The sequence below is a fragment of the Apis cerana genome, linkage group LG16 (genome assembly GCF_029169275.1).
Source record: "Apis cerana isolate GH-2021 linkage group LG16, AcerK_1.0, whole genome shotgun sequence".
Taxonomy (NCBI): domain Eukaryota; kingdom Metazoa; phylum Arthropoda; class Insecta; order Hymenoptera; family Apidae; genus Apis; species Apis cerana.
In genome coordinates, this window is record NC_083867.1 from 180970 (window position 1) to 201096 (window position 20127).

At 20.6% G+C, this 20127-nt stretch overlaps 1 protein-coding gene across 18 annotated transcripts in view; it reads right to left on the bottom strand.

Moving 5' to 3' along the window:
• LOC107995580 (protein maelstrom homolog) overlaps window positions 1-20127 on the bottom strand; it is a 278703-nt gene that overhangs the window by 74894 nt on the left and 183682 nt on the right. For 5 of the 18 annotated variants that reach the window (XM_062086226.1, XM_062086235.1, XM_062086231.1 and 2 more), the window contains one exon: window positions 8809-9348. The exons of 4 other annotated variants lie outside the window; for them this stretch is intronic. In XM_062086226.1, the coding sequence (XP_061942210.1) occupies window positions 9332-9348 (17 nt within the window). In that variant the 3' untranslated portion in view covers window positions 8809-9331. Of the gene's footprint in view, window positions 1-8808; window positions 9349-14533; window positions 19677-20127 lie in introns of those variants that run through there. 9 more of the 18 variants (XM_062086236.1, XM_062086233.1, XM_062086228.1 and 6 more) reach the window with 6 other exon arrangements.

The window sequence follows — 20127 nt, forward strand, 5'->3', positions numbered from 1 at the left end:
CTTTATTATTAAAAGACAATTAGACTAAAATTAATATTTTCTTTAAAAAGAATATCTACTCTTCATTTTAATTTATATTTTCAATAAATAAAAGAAATAATATTCGCTTATTATGTGTATTTTAAGAATATGTATATATAAGTGCATTATATTTCCAGATAATATGCTGATTATTTTTAATTATATTCATAAATAAGATAAGAAAAAAATTATGATAGATACAAATAAATGCAATTATTTATTTCATAATTTGCATTTATTATATAGCAATTTAAAAAAAAACATAGAAAAACGTTTAAATAATAAAAAATGATAAAATAATAAAAAAAGTGACAATTATATTTTTATTAATATAATATATTTTAATATAATATATAATTATAATATAAATGAAATAAATAAACTGAAAATAATTATTTATATAATTATTTATTTAAAATTAAAAAGAATATGAAAAATAAGCGATTTATATATATATAATATATATATAAAATCTTTTCTCTAGTAAAATAATTTTTTTGATAAAAATTTTTGTTAAAACGATCCATTTTCTAAAAATTTTATTTTTTTCTTTTTAATTAATTATGAAAATATCATGTCATAACTTATAGATTTAAAAAAGAATTACAATTTAGGAAAAAATTTCTCTATATGAATTATTATATGAATGAAAAGTAAAATTAAATACTTTTAAAATTCAAATGTATTTATGTTTGAGACATTTTAAAAGATATTTTCTACATTTCTTAGAATTTACTTTATTTGTTATAGTTCTATTCATCATAATTTTAATATGTATTATATTGCTTTTAAATATAATTGCAATAATTAAAGAAAAAAAATCAATATACTTCGCTAATACTTTTCATTACAATTAATGAGATATTTAGTTTACAAGCATTTGTATCAAAAGGAAATTTAGGATATAGTTGAAGTATAATATACAACGGCACATTTATTGTATACATTATTTTTTTTGATGAACTATTAAGAAAGGATTATAAAAATTGATCTATATATTTAAAGATTAGTTTTAAATGTTATTTATATATATTACTGTCACGGTTGTTATGATTTTTATAATTGTTGGAATCATGAATACAAAAATAAATATTTTTAAAATTAATTTAATAATGTAATAATTTTAATAATATCTATTTTAATATAATAATAAATTCTATAAAAAAATATTTATTTTAATGATTAAATATATAAATAATTATTTTCAATAATGAGTTTTACATTAACATTTTTGAAAATAATATAAAAATAATTAAAAAATTAACATTACTAATGAAATTTATTATAATTACTAATAAAATTTTTATTTTATAGTTATAATTGATGACAAATAATGTATTATAATCTAACAAAAAAAGAATTAATAACATATTTTACATACAACATATTGAAATTTTTGCGATAAAAAACAATATACAAATAATAATATAATTCAATTTAATTTAGAATTTAGTAACAATCGTTTCATAAAAAAATAAATAATCCTTTCTATTTGTCGTATTCTTTAACTTAATTCGAATTTGTTCTTAATTTGTAATAATCAAAATATTATTTATATTACAAAATTTTTTAACAATAAATAAACATATTTAATTTTTTTCAATTAATATCTCTTGTTTAATTTTTTAATTTGTTTAATTTCTATTTTAAAATAAATAAAAAAATTGATTGTAAATAATTACGAATATATTTTTTAAATCATTTTATTAAGTCATTACATACTATTTTTGAATTATTATGTGTATAACATGCAACCGATAATTCGGCAATTCGAATCTAAAGAGAAGAGTTAAAATTTCCAAAAATTATTATAAAGACTATTATGAAAAATCTTATGAAGATTCTATACATTTTATTAAATTTACTATATTTAAATCTTATTTAATTTATTAAAATTTAACAAAGGTTTAACAAAAGAATTAATTTAAAGGAAAATTAGAAAAAATATATATAATTATATATACATATATATAAAAGCATCATGCAAATAATTGTATTTTTTTAATTTTAAAGATTTTAAAAAAAAATTTGTAAATTTGTATTCGAGATTTCTATGATTCGAAAGAAAGAAGACAGTATAAAATAATCGATTATTCACAAATTATGATATAATTGTTTTCAACTGTCAAAGATAATAAAAGTTTGATTTAATTTGAATTGTTTTAAAATTGTTTGAAAATTGGAATATTCTGAATTTTATTTACAAATATATCTCTGTCTAATATAACAGTGCTTTATGATGTTAGAAATTCTTATATATAAATTCGTCAAAGAAATTGAGCTACTTTTAATAGAGAACATAAAAATATGTCGTTTTTAATCAGCAGTTCTGTCATAAATTAAAAAAATAGATGGATTATGTATGATTTGTCAAGAAAACGATTAGAGAATTAGAGAATTACTAAAATATAGTTCTCGAAAAAAAAATAAATTCCAGAAACTCGATGATGAACAAATATATAAATATATAAAAAGAAATTAAATTTTATATTAATAATAAATTAAATAATAAATTAATTTTTAAATTTAAATGTTTTGGATATATTTATATATTCATATATAAATATTATATAAAAATTTATATATTTTCTAAATATTACACATTTTTTTCATATCTTTCATATATATGCAATATAATTATAAGTCTAAAAACTTTTTTGCTAAAAATTAATACATATTATTTACATGAATATTAAAAATATAATAAATATAAATGCTACTTTCATAATATTTATACATAATAATATTTATATTCTTAAAAAATAATAAATTTATAAATTATTAATGTTGGTAAGTTAAATAAATATAACATTTGATTAATTATGTAAAAATTTAATCTTTATTTTAGTTTTCTTATAGTATAGTGACTTATATCATCTAATAATATACAATTCTTGTCCCACACTTTAACAAACAAACAATTCATAATATATTTAGTTTAAAACTGTCACAATTACAATTTGTGTTTATCTATATATTTCATAGCATAGCACTGTAATTTATAAGAAAGTAATAAGAAGATGTTATAAAAAAAATTATGTAATTTATAATAAATTATAATAATATATAATAATATATAATAAATTTAATTTTTTTTCATCATCTATGAAAATAAATATGTAATCTATGTAATCTATTTTTTTAATCTATGTACAAATATGTTTTAAATATAATACTCACTTAATCTAAATATTATCGTGGAATTTTTCTTTAGAAAAAAGATGTTTTCTTTAAAAAATTAAAGAAAATGATTAAATATTATATTATATGAATATTTCCAAATATAAATGTTAGATTATTACACATTGTAACATGAATGACAAAAATATAAAAAAAAAATTTTAAATGAAACGTAATAATAGCTTGTTTGAAAATTTATTGTAAATATTTAAAATAAAATGAAGTTTAAGAAAAAATTTTATCGATCTTTTATTAATAATATATAAAATCATATATCTATAAGAAAATGTACAATAGTTTCATACAGTATGCAGAAACAATCGTAAGAAAAGAAAAAATAAAAAAGAAAAAATAAATATCAAGTATGTTGAATAAAATGAAATATAATTAAATTTGATTATTTAATTTTTTCCAATTCATAGATAACTTTTTTTTCTTTTCTTTTTTTTTTTTGAGATAAATTTATAAAAGTCGTCCAAATTTTCGACTCAAACTACAATTATTTGAACAACATATATTACAGCAACTACTATTATAATTATTTTTAATTGCAATATATAATATATAATTTAATTGCAAGTTACTATATTAACATATTTAGATCAATTTTAATAATATAATATATAATATTATAAAGAGAAATGTTTAAAATAAATTGTTTAGAAAGTAATTTTGTTTTTTTAGAATGTTGCTAGTTGTTCAACTGTCTAGCCAATGTCTAACCAACTTCATTTTAAACTGTTATTATATATTTTATATGATTGAGAGTTAACATTTCTAACGTGGTTTATTTATAAGAAAAATTTAATTCTGTGCAGTATGTGTGATAACAAAGATGCAAGATCAAAAGAAGCATTTTCGGCATATTTTATTTCTTTATTATTGAAAAAATAAGAATGCTGTTCAAACAAAAAGAAGTTATGTCTATGAATTAATAGTACACCAATGTCAAAACTGGTTTTTAAAATTTCGTTTCAATTCGTTTTAATTTCGACATTAAAAATATCGAAATTGGAAGATCAGTTGAAGTTGATGAAGATATTGTAAATTAAAGATATCGAGTTGAAGCAAATCGATGAATAACATCTCGAGAAATTGTTATGAGATTGAATTTATCGAATTCGATATGTTCATGATCATATGAAACTTTGTTTCGTTTCATATGAAGCTCGATATTTGGATTTCACATATTTTCAAAGAAAGAGATTTGCTCTGTCTCATTGATATTTGTGATTTACTGTTCAAACAAAGAAAAATAATCCATTTTTAAAAATCATAACTGGAAATGAAAAGTGGATCGTTTACGATAATATTAAATGAAAATGATCAAGAATCAGTAGAGAAAAACTAACGCAAAGCACTTTAAAAGCTAATATTCATCAGAAAAAAGTGATGTTTTCTATTTGGTGGGATTTCAAGTAAGTTGTTTTTTTTTTTGAACTTCTACCTGACAATTGTATAATTAATTTATCATTTGGAAGTGTACTATAATTAATTGGAAAAATTAAAGGATTCAATTAAAGGATCAAACTAAAGGATCAAATTAAAGGATCAAACAAAAAAGACTTCAATTAATTAATAGGAAACGTATGATGTTTTATTATTATCACGCTAGATTTCATACGAGTTTAATGATTCATTAAAAGTTGTGATAATTTGGATGGGAGGTGCTACTGCACGCACTATATTCACCAGATCTGGCATCATCTGATTACCATCTGTTTTGATCTTTACAGAATTCTTTAGATGGCAAAAAATTTATTTCAAATGAAGATGTCAAAAATCACTTTTTGATCAATTTTTTGCAAACAAAGATCAAAAGTTCTACATAGAATCATGCTAAAAGACAAAATGTATTAGACCACAATGATTAATATATAATTAAATAAAATACACATATACTATTAAAAAATTTTATTACCATAAAAAAAGAATGAAATTACTTTTTTTTATTGGAACAATCCAATAGTACCTATTATATTGTTAAAGTATCATCAAATATTTATTTCATAAAAAATATATTAAAATTACAAATGATGTTGATAATACATAATACTTTTACTACATAATTATTTTATGTCTTTTTAAAATAAAAAAAACGCGAAATAGAAAAATTGCACGATATTTAAATTATTATAATTCTGTAAAAATCATCTTATAACAGTCTCCTCAATTCATTTTAAAAAGTCTATTTGCATTTTTTTATATATTTGAGCTTAATTTTTTCGATAATTCTTTTTAATTGTAAAAAGAAGCGCAAAACAAAAATTACTTTTTTCTTCTTAAATTTTGAAAATTGAAAAATTGAAAATTTTTAATTCTATATTTAAATTTTTTATTGGGATTTGTTTTTTAGTAATGATTAATCATTAAAATGATATTTTCCTTAACAAAACTACTTTTAAATACTTGATATTTTTTTTTCATTATTTTATATATATCTGAAAAGTAAAAATTAAGCAATAGTTTATCCTATATTATAAGAATTTATGAGCTATAATTACAACATTAATATATGCTGTATATACATTAAATATATATACAATTATTTCTGTAAATATCAAAAAGTAGTTATTTCTGAAAATATCATAAGATAGTTTCAAAAGTTATTTATAATATTAAGATAATATATATATATAATAATGATAAGTTTGAAATTTTAACTTGGAATAATTTTAAAATGTATTCTGTGATTCAGATTTAAATTTTGAAATTGAATAAAATCTTATATTTTGTACTATATATCTTTGTAAACTTATACCGAAATGTTTTCAAAATATTATTTATTTTATTTTATACTATTATTTTTATTATTATATATTTATTTATTTTATACATGTATATTTTTAAGATATTATTGAGTTAATAATTTTCAAAATTTATTATTGATTCTTTCAGTTTATTAACTAATTAGTTTTCTTAATTTTAAATCGAATATGGCCAATTGACTATTATCATTGTGATTTTCTATCATATGATTTCTTCTATATAAAACAATAATTTTCTTGGTTGAAAATAGAATTACATCAAAAAAATAACTAATAATAATACAGAAAAATAATAAAATGTGAAATATTATTTTTCTATAGGTAAAGAAATAGATAAGTAATTTTAATACAAATTATAAAAATGTATTTTCAATAATGATCTTTAATAATAATATCTTTAATAATAATTGAAAGATATTTCTGTAATCTGCATTGAAATCTTTTTCTCTTTTTTCTTGTCTCTCTCTCTCTCTCTCTCTCTCTCTCTCTCTCTCTCTCTCTCTCTCTCTCTCTCTCTCTCTCTCTCTCTCTCTCTCTCTCTCTTACATACATACATACAAAATCGTTTTTTTTTAAATTATCATGATGTACAAAATTCGATTGAATAACTTTTTTGTGATAAATAATAATATAATAATATATATAATGTTAATGCTGGCAACATGTAAAATTTGAAAGATAAAAATTAAATAAAAGTATAAAAAGATATAATACATTTTGAAAACATCTTAAATTAAAAAAATATAGGAAAAAAGAAATATAATAAAAAATATAGGATTTCGTTTAAAAATTTGAACATCATATAAAATTCAAAATTATCCTTATATATAAATAAATATTATAAATAATATATAAGTTCTTATCATTATAATAAATAATGTGCTTTAATAAATAGATTTAAGAAATTTAAGAAATGCATAATATAAAATAAATAAATAGATAAAATAGACATATAATCACAGAAATATAATAATACAAAACATAAAAAAGTTATTCATTTGCATCAATATTTCCTAAATAACTAGCTATAGTCTACAATGTAGCTTTAAATGATATTATTGAAATCAATTCTAACTTATTATCAATTATAACACATCGATGATTAAAAAATATAATAATTAATTAAAAAAAAACTTCCTTAGAATTTTTTAATATTATAAAAAACAAGATTTTGAACTTTTTCCCATATAATTGTTATTTGTCCTTAGTTTTTTAATTTCATTCTATTTTGGATAATTACTATACTAAAATATAAAAGTTAATACAAAAAAATATCAAATGAGATTTATTTATTAAATTCTAACAATTTATAAATTTACCTTAAATAAAATAAAATGTCGAACTGAAAGTGTTTTGTTTTTAAAATTACAGTTTTCATACTTCGTGATCACAGTTCCTCATTTCATCTAACATAAACTTGAAATATTTATAACTTAAAGCTTTAATTAACATTTTTGTATACCAATTTTTGTTTATTTTAATTTCTAAAATTAAAGAGTTATAAATTTATTTCTATAAATATTTTTATTTTATTTTTTTTTTTATATTTTATTTTTTAAACATTTTTATATTTTTCATATTTTTTTTTACATTATAGTGTTCTAGGAAAATTATTGCAAGATGTAAATAAATAAGCAATACCTTGAATTCATTTGGTATTGAGAAAAATTATAGAAAAATTTGTTTTCAAGTTGCACAAAAATTAATTACTTATAACACAATAATAATAATAATTATATTTCATTGTTATTGGTATATTAATATATATGAACAAAATTTCTATTTGAGTATTTTTACATATATCAATATATACCAATAACGATTATATATTGAGGAATTTTTACTTTCACCATATTTATAAAATAAATTTAAAAAAAATGCTTATTTGGTGAATTTATAATTTTATGAATTTAAAATTAATAAAAAGATAGATATTTATAGATAAATTTAAAATCAAGTTTTTTTAATAATATATTTTTGATTTTCTTAAATATTTTAATTTATAATATTAATACTAAATTTATAATAATTAATACTAGATTACGTAATTAATAAATTTAAGAAATATAAATTTTCATAAATAACTTAAAATTCATGAGTATTATTTTACTTCAAATTTACGTATATAATAATTATAATTATGAATAATTATAATCATTTATATTTTTACAATTTTTAAATAAACAAAAAATAAAATAAAAATAAAACAAAAATAAAACAAAGAAAAATTATATAGTTCCATTATCTGATATAAAAAATGAAAGGAAACAAGAAACAAAAAATTTTGTGTCAAAAATTTGATGAAAAAAGGAATATTAAAATTATATTTTAGAGCATCATTATCTTCATCAATTTTCTTCTTTTACTTTTGACTACATGTGATCAATAATGAACAACAATAATAAACATTAATAATTAAATTATTTAAATTTTTTCTAATTAAATAATTTCTATTTTTCAATTTTTATCTTCAATGAATTTATAATTGTCCGAGTGTTGAATAATAATAAAAATAAATATATGATAAATGTTAAAATTATAAAAAAGATATATATATATATATATATCGATATATACCATTATATAATGATAAATTTTTATATAAATAAATTAAATTATTAATATTATGTTCTTAATTTTTATATTAAATATTATATTAAGAATTTAAATATTTCATATTTTTATATATTATAAAAATTATTATATTATAAAATATTATAAAAATTTTAATGTGATATTTTTTTTTAATTTTTAAAAAAATATTCATTAATAAAAGTCAATGATAACTGTATAATTATCATTGTATAATGAAAGAGTTATAAAAGAACAATCAAAATGGTAATTATAGTAAAATTTTATTGCATTAAATTTTATTATATTATCACAAAAAATTCATAGAATGTATTAATGAATCAAAAGAGATAAAACTAAAAACGAAGTATGAACGAACTAAGGGTTGATATGGATCGAATCATATTAAAATAAAAATAAGACGAAGTGTGTTATAAATTCATCAACATATCCTTGAGTAGTTTGGAAAAAAACTAAATAGTTTTTTTATCTTATGGTTACATTTTTGTGATACTTCTAAAATTTTTACTTATCTTAGACTTTATTATTGCTAAACCATATAATATTAAGAATCTTTTGAAATAGAATCTTTATCGCTGAATCAGACTATATTAGCCGTAAATTTTGTATTTTATTTAGAAAATTTAATTATTTTGGCATCTTACCGATGTATCGCCATTCATATCAATATTATCATAGTTTATTATTTAAAAGCAAATTTAATCTTCTTTAAATCATAAGGAAGTCTTCTTATTTTTTTTCAAGATAATGAACAGCAAGATAATAGTGCTTCAATATAGAATCGCATCTGAAATCAGAAAATATTTTTTATAATTAATACAGAATGAAGTTGAAAATCTTATTTTTGTTTTTCAACAATTAATTGTAAATTAATAGAGAATGAACATCATTTCAAACACAACTATTTTATCCCAAGAGATCATTAGCATCTATCTTATAATAAATAAAATGCGACAAGTCAAAGTCTAGCTTTTATCATTTTATAATTGATTAATGATCAATCAGGTTCGAACAATAGTGGTGTACATTACAAGAGATCATCAACACTCAACATCAATAAATAATTCAGAATCTATTCTTTCCTAGATCATGGATAGTTGTTTATTTGTATAGACAATACTAAGTATATTTCTAAGACACAACGGGATGCAAAGAATAATAACAGTAGCATTCTTAAATCACAATGTGAATATAATTGAATATGAAATATTTGATCGATTTAAGAGATTGATAATTTGAATCAAATACAAATTATTCAATTACTAATCAATTGCAATTTCTATTAATAAAAAATAAAGAAAAATTGAAAAAAAAATTAAATACAAAGATATTAAAATTGAATTTATATTTTTTTTCACATTCTAAAATGCTATTTTAAGAAAACATTTTTTTTTCAGATTTATGAAAAAAGAAATTTTTGTTCTTTCATTTCTTTTTATTTTTGCATGTATGTTATATTATAGAAATACATAAGATTTTCTTAAAATCTTTATTTCATTCTTATAGAAAATAAAAATATGAATAAGTTTATAATCATTCATAACATTTTTTTTTGAATGATAATATTTGGATTTTTGTTAAGTATTTTACAGGACAAATTGCATAAAATGAACAATATTATAAAAGAAATACATCAACTTTCAAATATAAATGACATTAATATAAGATATTGCAGATAAATAATATATAATTATAAAGAAATATTATAACAAAAAATATTTTGTTCAATATCTTTTATATATAATTATATATAATTATATATAATAAATAATATATAATAAAATATATAAAATATAAAATATAAAATATATAATAATTATATATAATAAATAATTATATATAATTATAAAGAATAATAAAGATATAAGATATTGCAGATAAATAATATATAATTATAAAGAAATATTATAACAAAAAATATTTTGTTCAATATCTTTTTCATATTACAAGATATGTTTAATAATTTTTCAATATGTGTAGAATTTTGTAATTTTATATAGTATAGGAGAAAAGTAATCAGTCGCAAATCGTGAATAGCTCCGTACATTTATATATATATATTATATATATTATATATCTTGACTAAGTTTTAAGTTTAGTTGTGTTTAAAAACAATTGCAAATTAGTAATAGCATACATATTAAATATTATAATTTTGTTATAACTTGTGAAGCCATCAGATAATTTGAATTTTATTTTCAACAGTTCGAGTATTTTCAATAGTCTAACAGTAATTTATTTATAATTTATATTAGTAGATATAGTTCCTATTTAGATCTTTAATTTAAAAAGAGATATAGTTATAATTTAAAAAAGACAATAGCTAGCAATAGTAGCTCATAAGTCACACTTGCGCATTTAGTGTCTTGCAACGAAAATGAATGTAAAGATCTTGATCCCATATGTTGCGACGCGATTCCATCCAATGGAATTCCTCTAATTTCCTCTTAGTTCGCATTTTCATGGAAAATAATAATTGGAAAAAAAATTAAAGTCCATGACAGTCTTTTAAAATCATCAATTAGAATAAAATAAAATTCAAATCAAATAGAATGCAGCAATATAATTCATATTCAAAGTACAAATACAAGTACAAGTCAATTAGCAAATTAAAGTAAAACACCATTTTAACATCATTCAAAACATAATATAAACAATTGTAAAATCCTACAACAGTAAGTGAGCCTTTGAATAATACCATCAGTTCAGGCACATTCATCATATTCAATTGCAATATTTAAAATAATTCAATTTTAGAAGAAATTTTCTTCTCATTGAAAATGACATTACTGAGAAAAAAAAATTTTAATCAAATTTCATCAATGTTTATTGTTATTATATTAAATTCATTTTAATATTAACAATTCAATATATTTTAAAATTTTTCAGTATTTAATTAATTTTTTTTCATATTCATACAAATATATATTGATAACAAAAATATTAAATAAAGTTAATCAGAAAATACTTCTATAAACTCAAATCTGAGAAATCATAAAATTAAATATTTTTTAAAATAAAAAAAAAAATTTCTTTAAAATTTTATTATTGATTATTCTTCCTTTTTTTATTTTATTTAAGTGTTCGGAGCTATTTCTTTTTTCCTATATGATGATATTAACGATAATATTGTTTTTGAATTTATAGAAATAGTAATATAATATATATCCAATTATCATATTATTATTATTTTATTTTATAAAAAAATTATTAAAGGCATATTCATTTTAAGATTCTTAAACTTTCACGTGAACGTAATCAAACATATACTTATCAAATTCTATTAGATATAATTTTACAATTTTTATTATTATTATGTATATTTTATAACACATATTTTTATTTAATATCATTAAATTTGTCAGAAATATTTTTAGATAAAGAAATTTCAATATCTATTATATGGATTTTTCTGCTTTTGGCAAAAATTATTCTTATAAATAGTCATTGTACTAACTTTTATCGCAAAAAATGTAATATCATAAAATTTAAAAAAAACGAAAAAAAACACGAAAAATTAATAATATAATAAAAATTAATACACATACATAAGTATATATATAATATTAAAGTTTTACAGATAGAAATAACAGCACATTTGTTTCGAGAATTAGATATTTGCTATTTAGATGATTCCATTAAAGATGAGGTAAGTTCCATATTTATGTAATTAAATTTAAATTCACTATGATTCATTTTTGCTAAAAATATTAAAAATAAAATCTAGAAAATCTAGATTGAACTTCTTTATATGTTCTCTTTTCAATTTTAATGATCTTAAAATATATTACAAAGAACTATTACTTTAAGTAAATATTTCCTTCCATATATATATAATTTTAATTTTTGAATTATTCGCAAAAAATTTTTATTGTATTATTGAATTCTGTTTGTATAAAGTATTGAAAAATTATTGTTATGATTTTAAAAAATAATTGTACGTTTTTTGGATTAATAATCATATATTAAATAAAATACAAAATTGATCTTGATCATGATTTTCAAGATCAAATTATTTTTTTAATGCATTTTATATAATATTCGTGACAAAAAAAAATATTTTCATAGATTATAAATATACTGTTCTCTTAGAAAAAAATATTTAAATTTTATATTTAAATTCATTTTATTTAGGAAATTATTATATCAATATTTAAAAAATGATTATATTTAATAACTTAAAAAAAGTTTCTTTATAAAATCTATCAGAATAGTTCTTTATAAGATCTCGTTTCTTTTACAAAATGCATGTTTAGAAAATGAACTTTTTATAGAATGATTATTTATAAGCTAATTATTTTATAAAATTTTACATTATCTACATCTACATCAAATACTGCGTAATTAAATACTATAGCGAATATGGAATATATTAAAGAATATTTCCAAGATTAATTTCAAATCAATATAATTTTTAATAGATAGAATATATATAATTTTAAGATTATGTTATATTTGAAATATTATTGTGGAAATGTGGAATTTCTTTGCAATTTATTTAACTATATTTATTTATCTATCTCTAAAATTTTCAATGAATAAAATCATTTGCTTAAACATATTCAATTTTATATAATCATAGATCTTTTTCGCAGATTTTATCTCGATAAGTAAAATTGTTTAATCGTTTTGAAGAATAAGCAAAGTCATAGATAATATCTTGTTTTTTTATTGTATCTTAATTACGAACTTTACTTGGTTTTTATTAAATTATAAATCTCGAAATTATTTATTCAATTATGGAATTTCTTTTGAAAATACTATTAATCATTATCAATCTTGTGTGTAGCGCAATCTTTTAATATATTGTGATATATTTATATTATGATCTTACTTAATTGTTTTCTATATTATATAATAATATTTATAATTATATAATATTATATAATTATCCCCAGAATTTGGAACAGATTTTAGTATTCTATTAAAAAATGAGCTTGAAAGCATTTCATAAAAAAAATCATTTTTTATACATTAAAAAAAAATAATTTCTTTTTAATTAAATATTCAATAAATAAATTCAATAAATAAAAAAAAAAATAATTGCATTTTATAAATAAAATAAATTTAAATAAACATAAAAATGATTTACTTATTTTTTGTGATGAGTATTATACAATATAGAAAATAAAAGAATAATTTAAATTGAAAATCGATATCCAAAATCATTTTTTTACCAAATTTCTACCAATTCAAAAGCACTTCCTTAAAATATAATAAATAATAATATTTTATAATAATATTCAAAAATATATAATATATATGCCCTTATGATACTATGACTATATGATATTGTATAAGCATTTTTTTATATGATTTATATAAATTATATAAAAAATTCCTAATCTCTAGACATAATTCAATGTATAAATTATGTTTTAAAATTTTAATATAGTCTTAATTTTAATCTAGTTTCATCCAATATAAAAAAACATATAATATAACTAATAAAAGATCTCATTATAAATAAAAAGCAAGCAAAAACTTTTGTTTCTTCTTTTAATGAATAAATTATAGTTAAGTTAATTATAAATATGATTATTCACATTGCAACAGAAAAATTTCTTCTTTTAATTGTATTTAAAAATTCAAAATCTTATCTATTTTATAATTTATATAAATATCATAGAAGAATATATAGCATAATGAAATATCATATTATTTTTTATTCAATATTTATATATATTTATTTATTTTTATTTAAATATATTTTTTTATACTTGTATTGTAATCTTATTTTTTTGTCTTAAAAAACAATCTTTTTTGGCATTATATTTTTATATTCTCTTTAAAAAAATATTAATAATCTTAGATGATTTTAAAATAGATTATATTTAAAAATTATAAAGTTTATTCTAAATATTTATAAATCTCTATCCATTCAATGGATTTTTCTATAAATTATATTTGCATTCTTTTTAACAAATGACTTAATTTCAAAAAAAAAATAACACATTAAAGCACAATGAGAATCTTTTATTTTAATTTATTAAAAATCTTACATTACAAAATCTTACAAAAAGAAAAAATTTTTAAAATTCACAATACATAATAGAAAGAATTGCTTAGATTTTCAAAATCATAATTCAAACTTAAAGATTAATGGTTTAAATAGAAGTAATATGTAATAAATAGTATTCAAATGTAATAATGCGAAGAATTAAGAAAAATTAAATTTAATTTTCGACAAAATTAAATTCAACGAGCAACAAATATATTATATTGTTTTTTTATGTATTATTTTTCAGTAATGTTTTTAATTAATTTATTTTCAATTAATTTCATGTTAAATATTAATTAAAATCATAATTTATGATTATCTTTGACATATTATTATAGTTTATGAATAAGAAAAAAAATTATAATATTCGCCATAATAAATTTATTGTACAATCAAATAATATATTTCTTTTAAACAAGAATTTTATAGTAAATAAATTTTTATAATATATAAGAATGCCTCTCTGTTCTCTTCTTCCTTTAATTATTTATGCATTAATATATTTGTAAATTAATTAGAAGATTTCAGAAATCAATACAAATAAAAATTAATAAATGTTATTGACTAATTTATTAAATTAAATTAAAAGCAATTTAAGTTTTCATTAAATCTTTATCTCCGTTTTTATTCCTTTTTATCCTGATCATATTATTAGTTAAAATTGTCCCTAATGAAAAATTTTAAGTAATTATAAGATAATAAATAAAATAAATTTGATATTAATTTTAACTTGAGAAAATAGAATTGATTATTTAATTATATCATTTCGAACAATAATCCATAATCAAATTCATGATCCATGAACAAATTGAAATGAAAGAAATAGAAATAAGCGATCACATTACTGACATCGACGCAAAATCCTGTAAATTAAAGCAAATAATATATAAGCAAATAATTCAATGTAACAATTATAAATACATTTATAAATTCTAAAATGACATTATAAATAAAATTATTTCAATATAAAGATATAAGAATATAAATATACCATATACTTCTGAATTGCGAAAACATTACTGTATAAAAACAAGATTTTGAATTTAATTTCATTCTTATATTTATTTCGTCTAAGTATCGAGATAATATCGGAATTTGAATCATTCTTTTCTTTTTTTTTTTAGCAATAATGTGTATATAGATATCGATAAAGCATAAAAATATATAATTATGATTTTTTTATATTAATTATTATTATTATTATTTGTAATAATATTTAATTATTTTAAAACATGGGCAAATAAATGTCGAAATTTATAAATATTTACAAATTATATTAAATCGATATTAAAACGATATAGGGAACGAAGAAACGGCGAAATCTGTATAAATATAAAGGAATTAGTTGATATATGAATCGGAATCCAATTGTTTATTCTCATTAAATTATTATTATTTTCTTTAATTCTTTTCCATTATTTTATCTTTAATTATTTTAATTAATTTTATTTATATGTTTTAATAGTTTAAATTGTATAATTAGTGTAATTTACGTTTTAAATAGTTCGATAACGAAAGGTATTATGACTTAATCCGATTACATGTCTTAAATTAGACATTAGATTAAATCTTAATTAATCTAAATAATTAAATTTTTGATTAATTATTTTAATTTCATCGTTCACACGTTTTAATAATCAAATTAATTTAATTTTTATACATTAATTACTCGATTGATTGAACTAATTGTTTTTGTTAGTCAACAACAAATTATATTAATTCGATCTTTTGTGGATCACAAAGTTACGAATATTTTTCGAGGTCAATTTCCATTTGACCAAATGGTCAATTCTGTTTCCATTTGCTTTAACGCCGACACTCTTCTTCTATTACCACCTTTTTGAACTCGACACCTTTCTGGGCTATTAAGCTATTATATTATTGTGAAAGTACCAGAATTTATACGTTAACCGTGCTCCAAAAAAAAGAAAAATATTAATCGATTTAATTATTTTAATTCCCACACATTCATTAGTGCAATTAGTTTTTAATTCGAATTATTCCGCTAAATAAGTTTAATTAATTTTCGATTTGTTAATTTTAATTACTTTAATCAATTCGTTTCGATCATTTTAATTAATTCGAATTACTTGTCTTAATCAATTCAATTATTTTAATTAATTATATTAATCAATTCGAATTATTGGTCTTAATTGGTTTAATTATTTTAATCAATAAATCTTGATTAGTTTAATTATTTTAATTGGCATAATTAGTATAATTAATTCCAGTTATTCGACTTTCATAAACATCAATTTTAATAATTTAATATCTTAATAGTTTAATTATTTTCATTCGCGTGTTAATTATTTAATTAGTTAAATTACCTTTTTATTTATCAGTCTTAATTAGTTTAATTATTTCGAATTATTCTTCTTGATTGTATTATTTATTTTAATTAACTCGTCTCGATTAGTATAATTAATTTTAATTCATTAATGTTAATTTATGTAAGTAATATGAAAATAAAGATATATTAATTTAATCGCTTTCATTAACGCATCCTAATAATTCTCGATTGACTTAATTAGTTTAATTAATTTTTAGGATTAAGTTTCATAGGTTAGGTGCGCGCTTCCCACAGGAGTTGTAATTGATTAACTACAGTATGGATTTGACGTATCCGGGCGTATTTGAACTCTATTATACTTAAGCTTATGGTCATATTTCGCAGGCACAAGATTCTTGCCTTAACTTGCGTTGGATTGCGAGAACAACTTCTATAAAATATCCCTAACCCCAAGATATGGGGCGTAGCGAAGACACTATTGAATCGAGAACATTGAAGGATCGGTGTACCAATCGTTGCACTAGTCAATCCGGAAGTATCTGGCACATCCTTCCGCGATGTATTTAGCCTTGTCTGAGTAGAATAGCTCTGCCCAGGTGGACATGTTTTTTGATCATCTTGTGTGATCCATTATGCTGAGTCCAGTTTCAATAAATCCAATTTTAACGAAGGAAAGAAAAAAGGGGCGTTGGAAAAGAGAGAAGAAAAATAGAATCATAATCCCGCTTTGTGCCGGAATGTATTGCAAATCGATACAGCATGCCTAGACTCCTTGAGAGGATTTTTTGAGAAGATGACACTCACATCGTCAATATCTGGTATATAAAGACGAAGCCAATGCTTCTTTGGTATCAATGTTTCGTCTACGATGGCGACATATATGTAGACTAGAAGTAAACGATTATAAAAAAAAGAGTGATGGATCCATTAGATCCCTCGAGATTAAAACAAGAACACCACATCTAGCAAAAACACGGCCTTGACAAATGTTAAGTATCACTTAATAGAATCAAACTGGAGATAGAGGCTATGAACAAACTAGCAATCACTGAATACATTGGTAATCGGAAACCGCCATCCTGTTCGAGTCTTACTCTACCAAATGAACGATTTGTATTGATTCTACTATAAAATTGGAGTTGGCAAATGCAGAATAAGATCCAAAATGGAGGATCTCAGATACGAACTTGTAATTCTGAGATTGCAGAATTCAGCTGTGAAAAAGATTGTAAAAATGTAAAAATGATCTGCACTTCTGCCGCCGTGACTTTGAAATCGCCATTTTGCGAGTACGAAGAAAATCGCGTATCACCTCGCCATAATCTCATAGATAGCAGATTTTAAAAGACAGTTCACTAATTTGGATAATGGGTAATGGTTGCGGGAACTGATAGATGATATTGGGAGAGAAAAAATGGCGGAAGCTATTCGAATTCCTTTACTAAAAAGACTTATCTACTCCACCGCGTCGACGGACGACAATGGCAAATGAATCCGTCCAAAAAAAAGCCTGAATTAAAATCCTAAATAGGAAAGATAGGGAAAAAATTAATGGCTCTAATAGGACTTTCTCGAAAAGATGAAGCAAGAAAAGTGAAATCTGCGAAAAGTCTAAGAAGATGATACGATGGCATCCAGCCATGATGAATCGAAGAAAAAGCTAAAACCAAAGGAATAAGAAGAAAAAGGAAAAGAAAAATTTAGAAAAATGCCGCAAAGAAAATCGCAGTAGTTAGTAGAATCAAAAGAATGGATCTCAATGAGAATGAAGGTACTGTAACGATAATTCCAATATATTCCAATTGCTGTTTAGGAAAGGATCACGTTAATGCAAATTGCACGAATAGTATTCACTGCCTTTATGAGCAGATTGTGAGGTGCATGCTTTTATATAGTGTTCTTCTGCGGGAAAATCAAAGTTTTATGAGAATTTCTCCCATAACCACAGTCGAATTACCTATCCAAGACCGACAAAATCATCCGTTGACGCGCTGACAAAATTGTAAAGCTTATCTTCCCACTTTGCTCTCGCCGCGAGTTGGGTTTGACGCTTTGCAACTTGTATCAAGTCAAATATTTTGACAGGATTGCTGCTTTCCGCCAATAGATAGAAAGACAGTGATCCTGCCAATATCATCGCCGCCGCATATAAGACCGTACGATATTTCCTTATAAATCTGATGGCGAGCCAATGCTTGTCGACTCTTCGCCACAGGTCAGTCGCTCACACAAGGACATCATATAAAGTCATATTCCACACGATCCCCACGTAGAGGCGATAAACGTTCACCTCGGATTTCTCTATGTTTGGTAATAAGTGGTCGCTATCTTCTTGAATCGGAGGATCAAATGGCCAAAATGAAACTTGGACATCAAAAGGACTGTCTAGGTAGAGACCAAAATATTTCAGTATATCCTTAGATCCGTAATCACGATTGGAACGGGCATAACTTGATATCTTCTCGAATAAAACCATATGGTTTTCGTTTTCTAAAGCACCACATTGAATCCCAGTCGATGGATAGCGGAGATTACTCCCAGTTTTGCAAGACAGATAGTTTTCTTAGTGTCCTCGTTGGCGACGCTTCCGAAGCATGGCCATGTTACAAACGTCATAGCATCCCGAAACCGAAAGGTTTCGTTTTCCGTATTTCTGACTTCCTTCTTGCTGATATCTGGTACAACATTCTCCGGCACAAGATCTTTTTTCTTCCATCTGATCCATTTTCTTCGCTGAATCGTTGCTGATCTTCTTTGCTTTCGTTGTCTTTCGTTGGTTCTTATTTCTATTTCTGTTTCTTTTTGGTGTCTACATTTTTGGTGTCTACAGGAAGTTTACATTTTTGAACATCAATTCATAATATTGTCAAAAAGTAACATTTATGATATACAAATTTTACGATAAATGACTAATGATTTTTTATATTAACACATCGTAATAAAATCTTATTTTTTTCTTTAATATAACTTTAACATAACGATTTTAATGTAACAATTGAATCGCGAATTATAATTAATATCGATATCGTTGAACAATTATTCAAAATAGATGAAACGAGCAATGAATTCTTTGATGTAAGAAATGACATATTCTCGGAATATAGGACGTCAACAACGAGATACGAGTTACACGTAGACGGATCATTAAATTTCTTTATTGCACATTTATCTGCTCATAATGATGAAATTCTCGAGTCACAATAAATGAACCGTAGATATCATTTGAAACAGATAAGTGATTTAACTTGATAACAACTTTGATAATTCTTTGTACA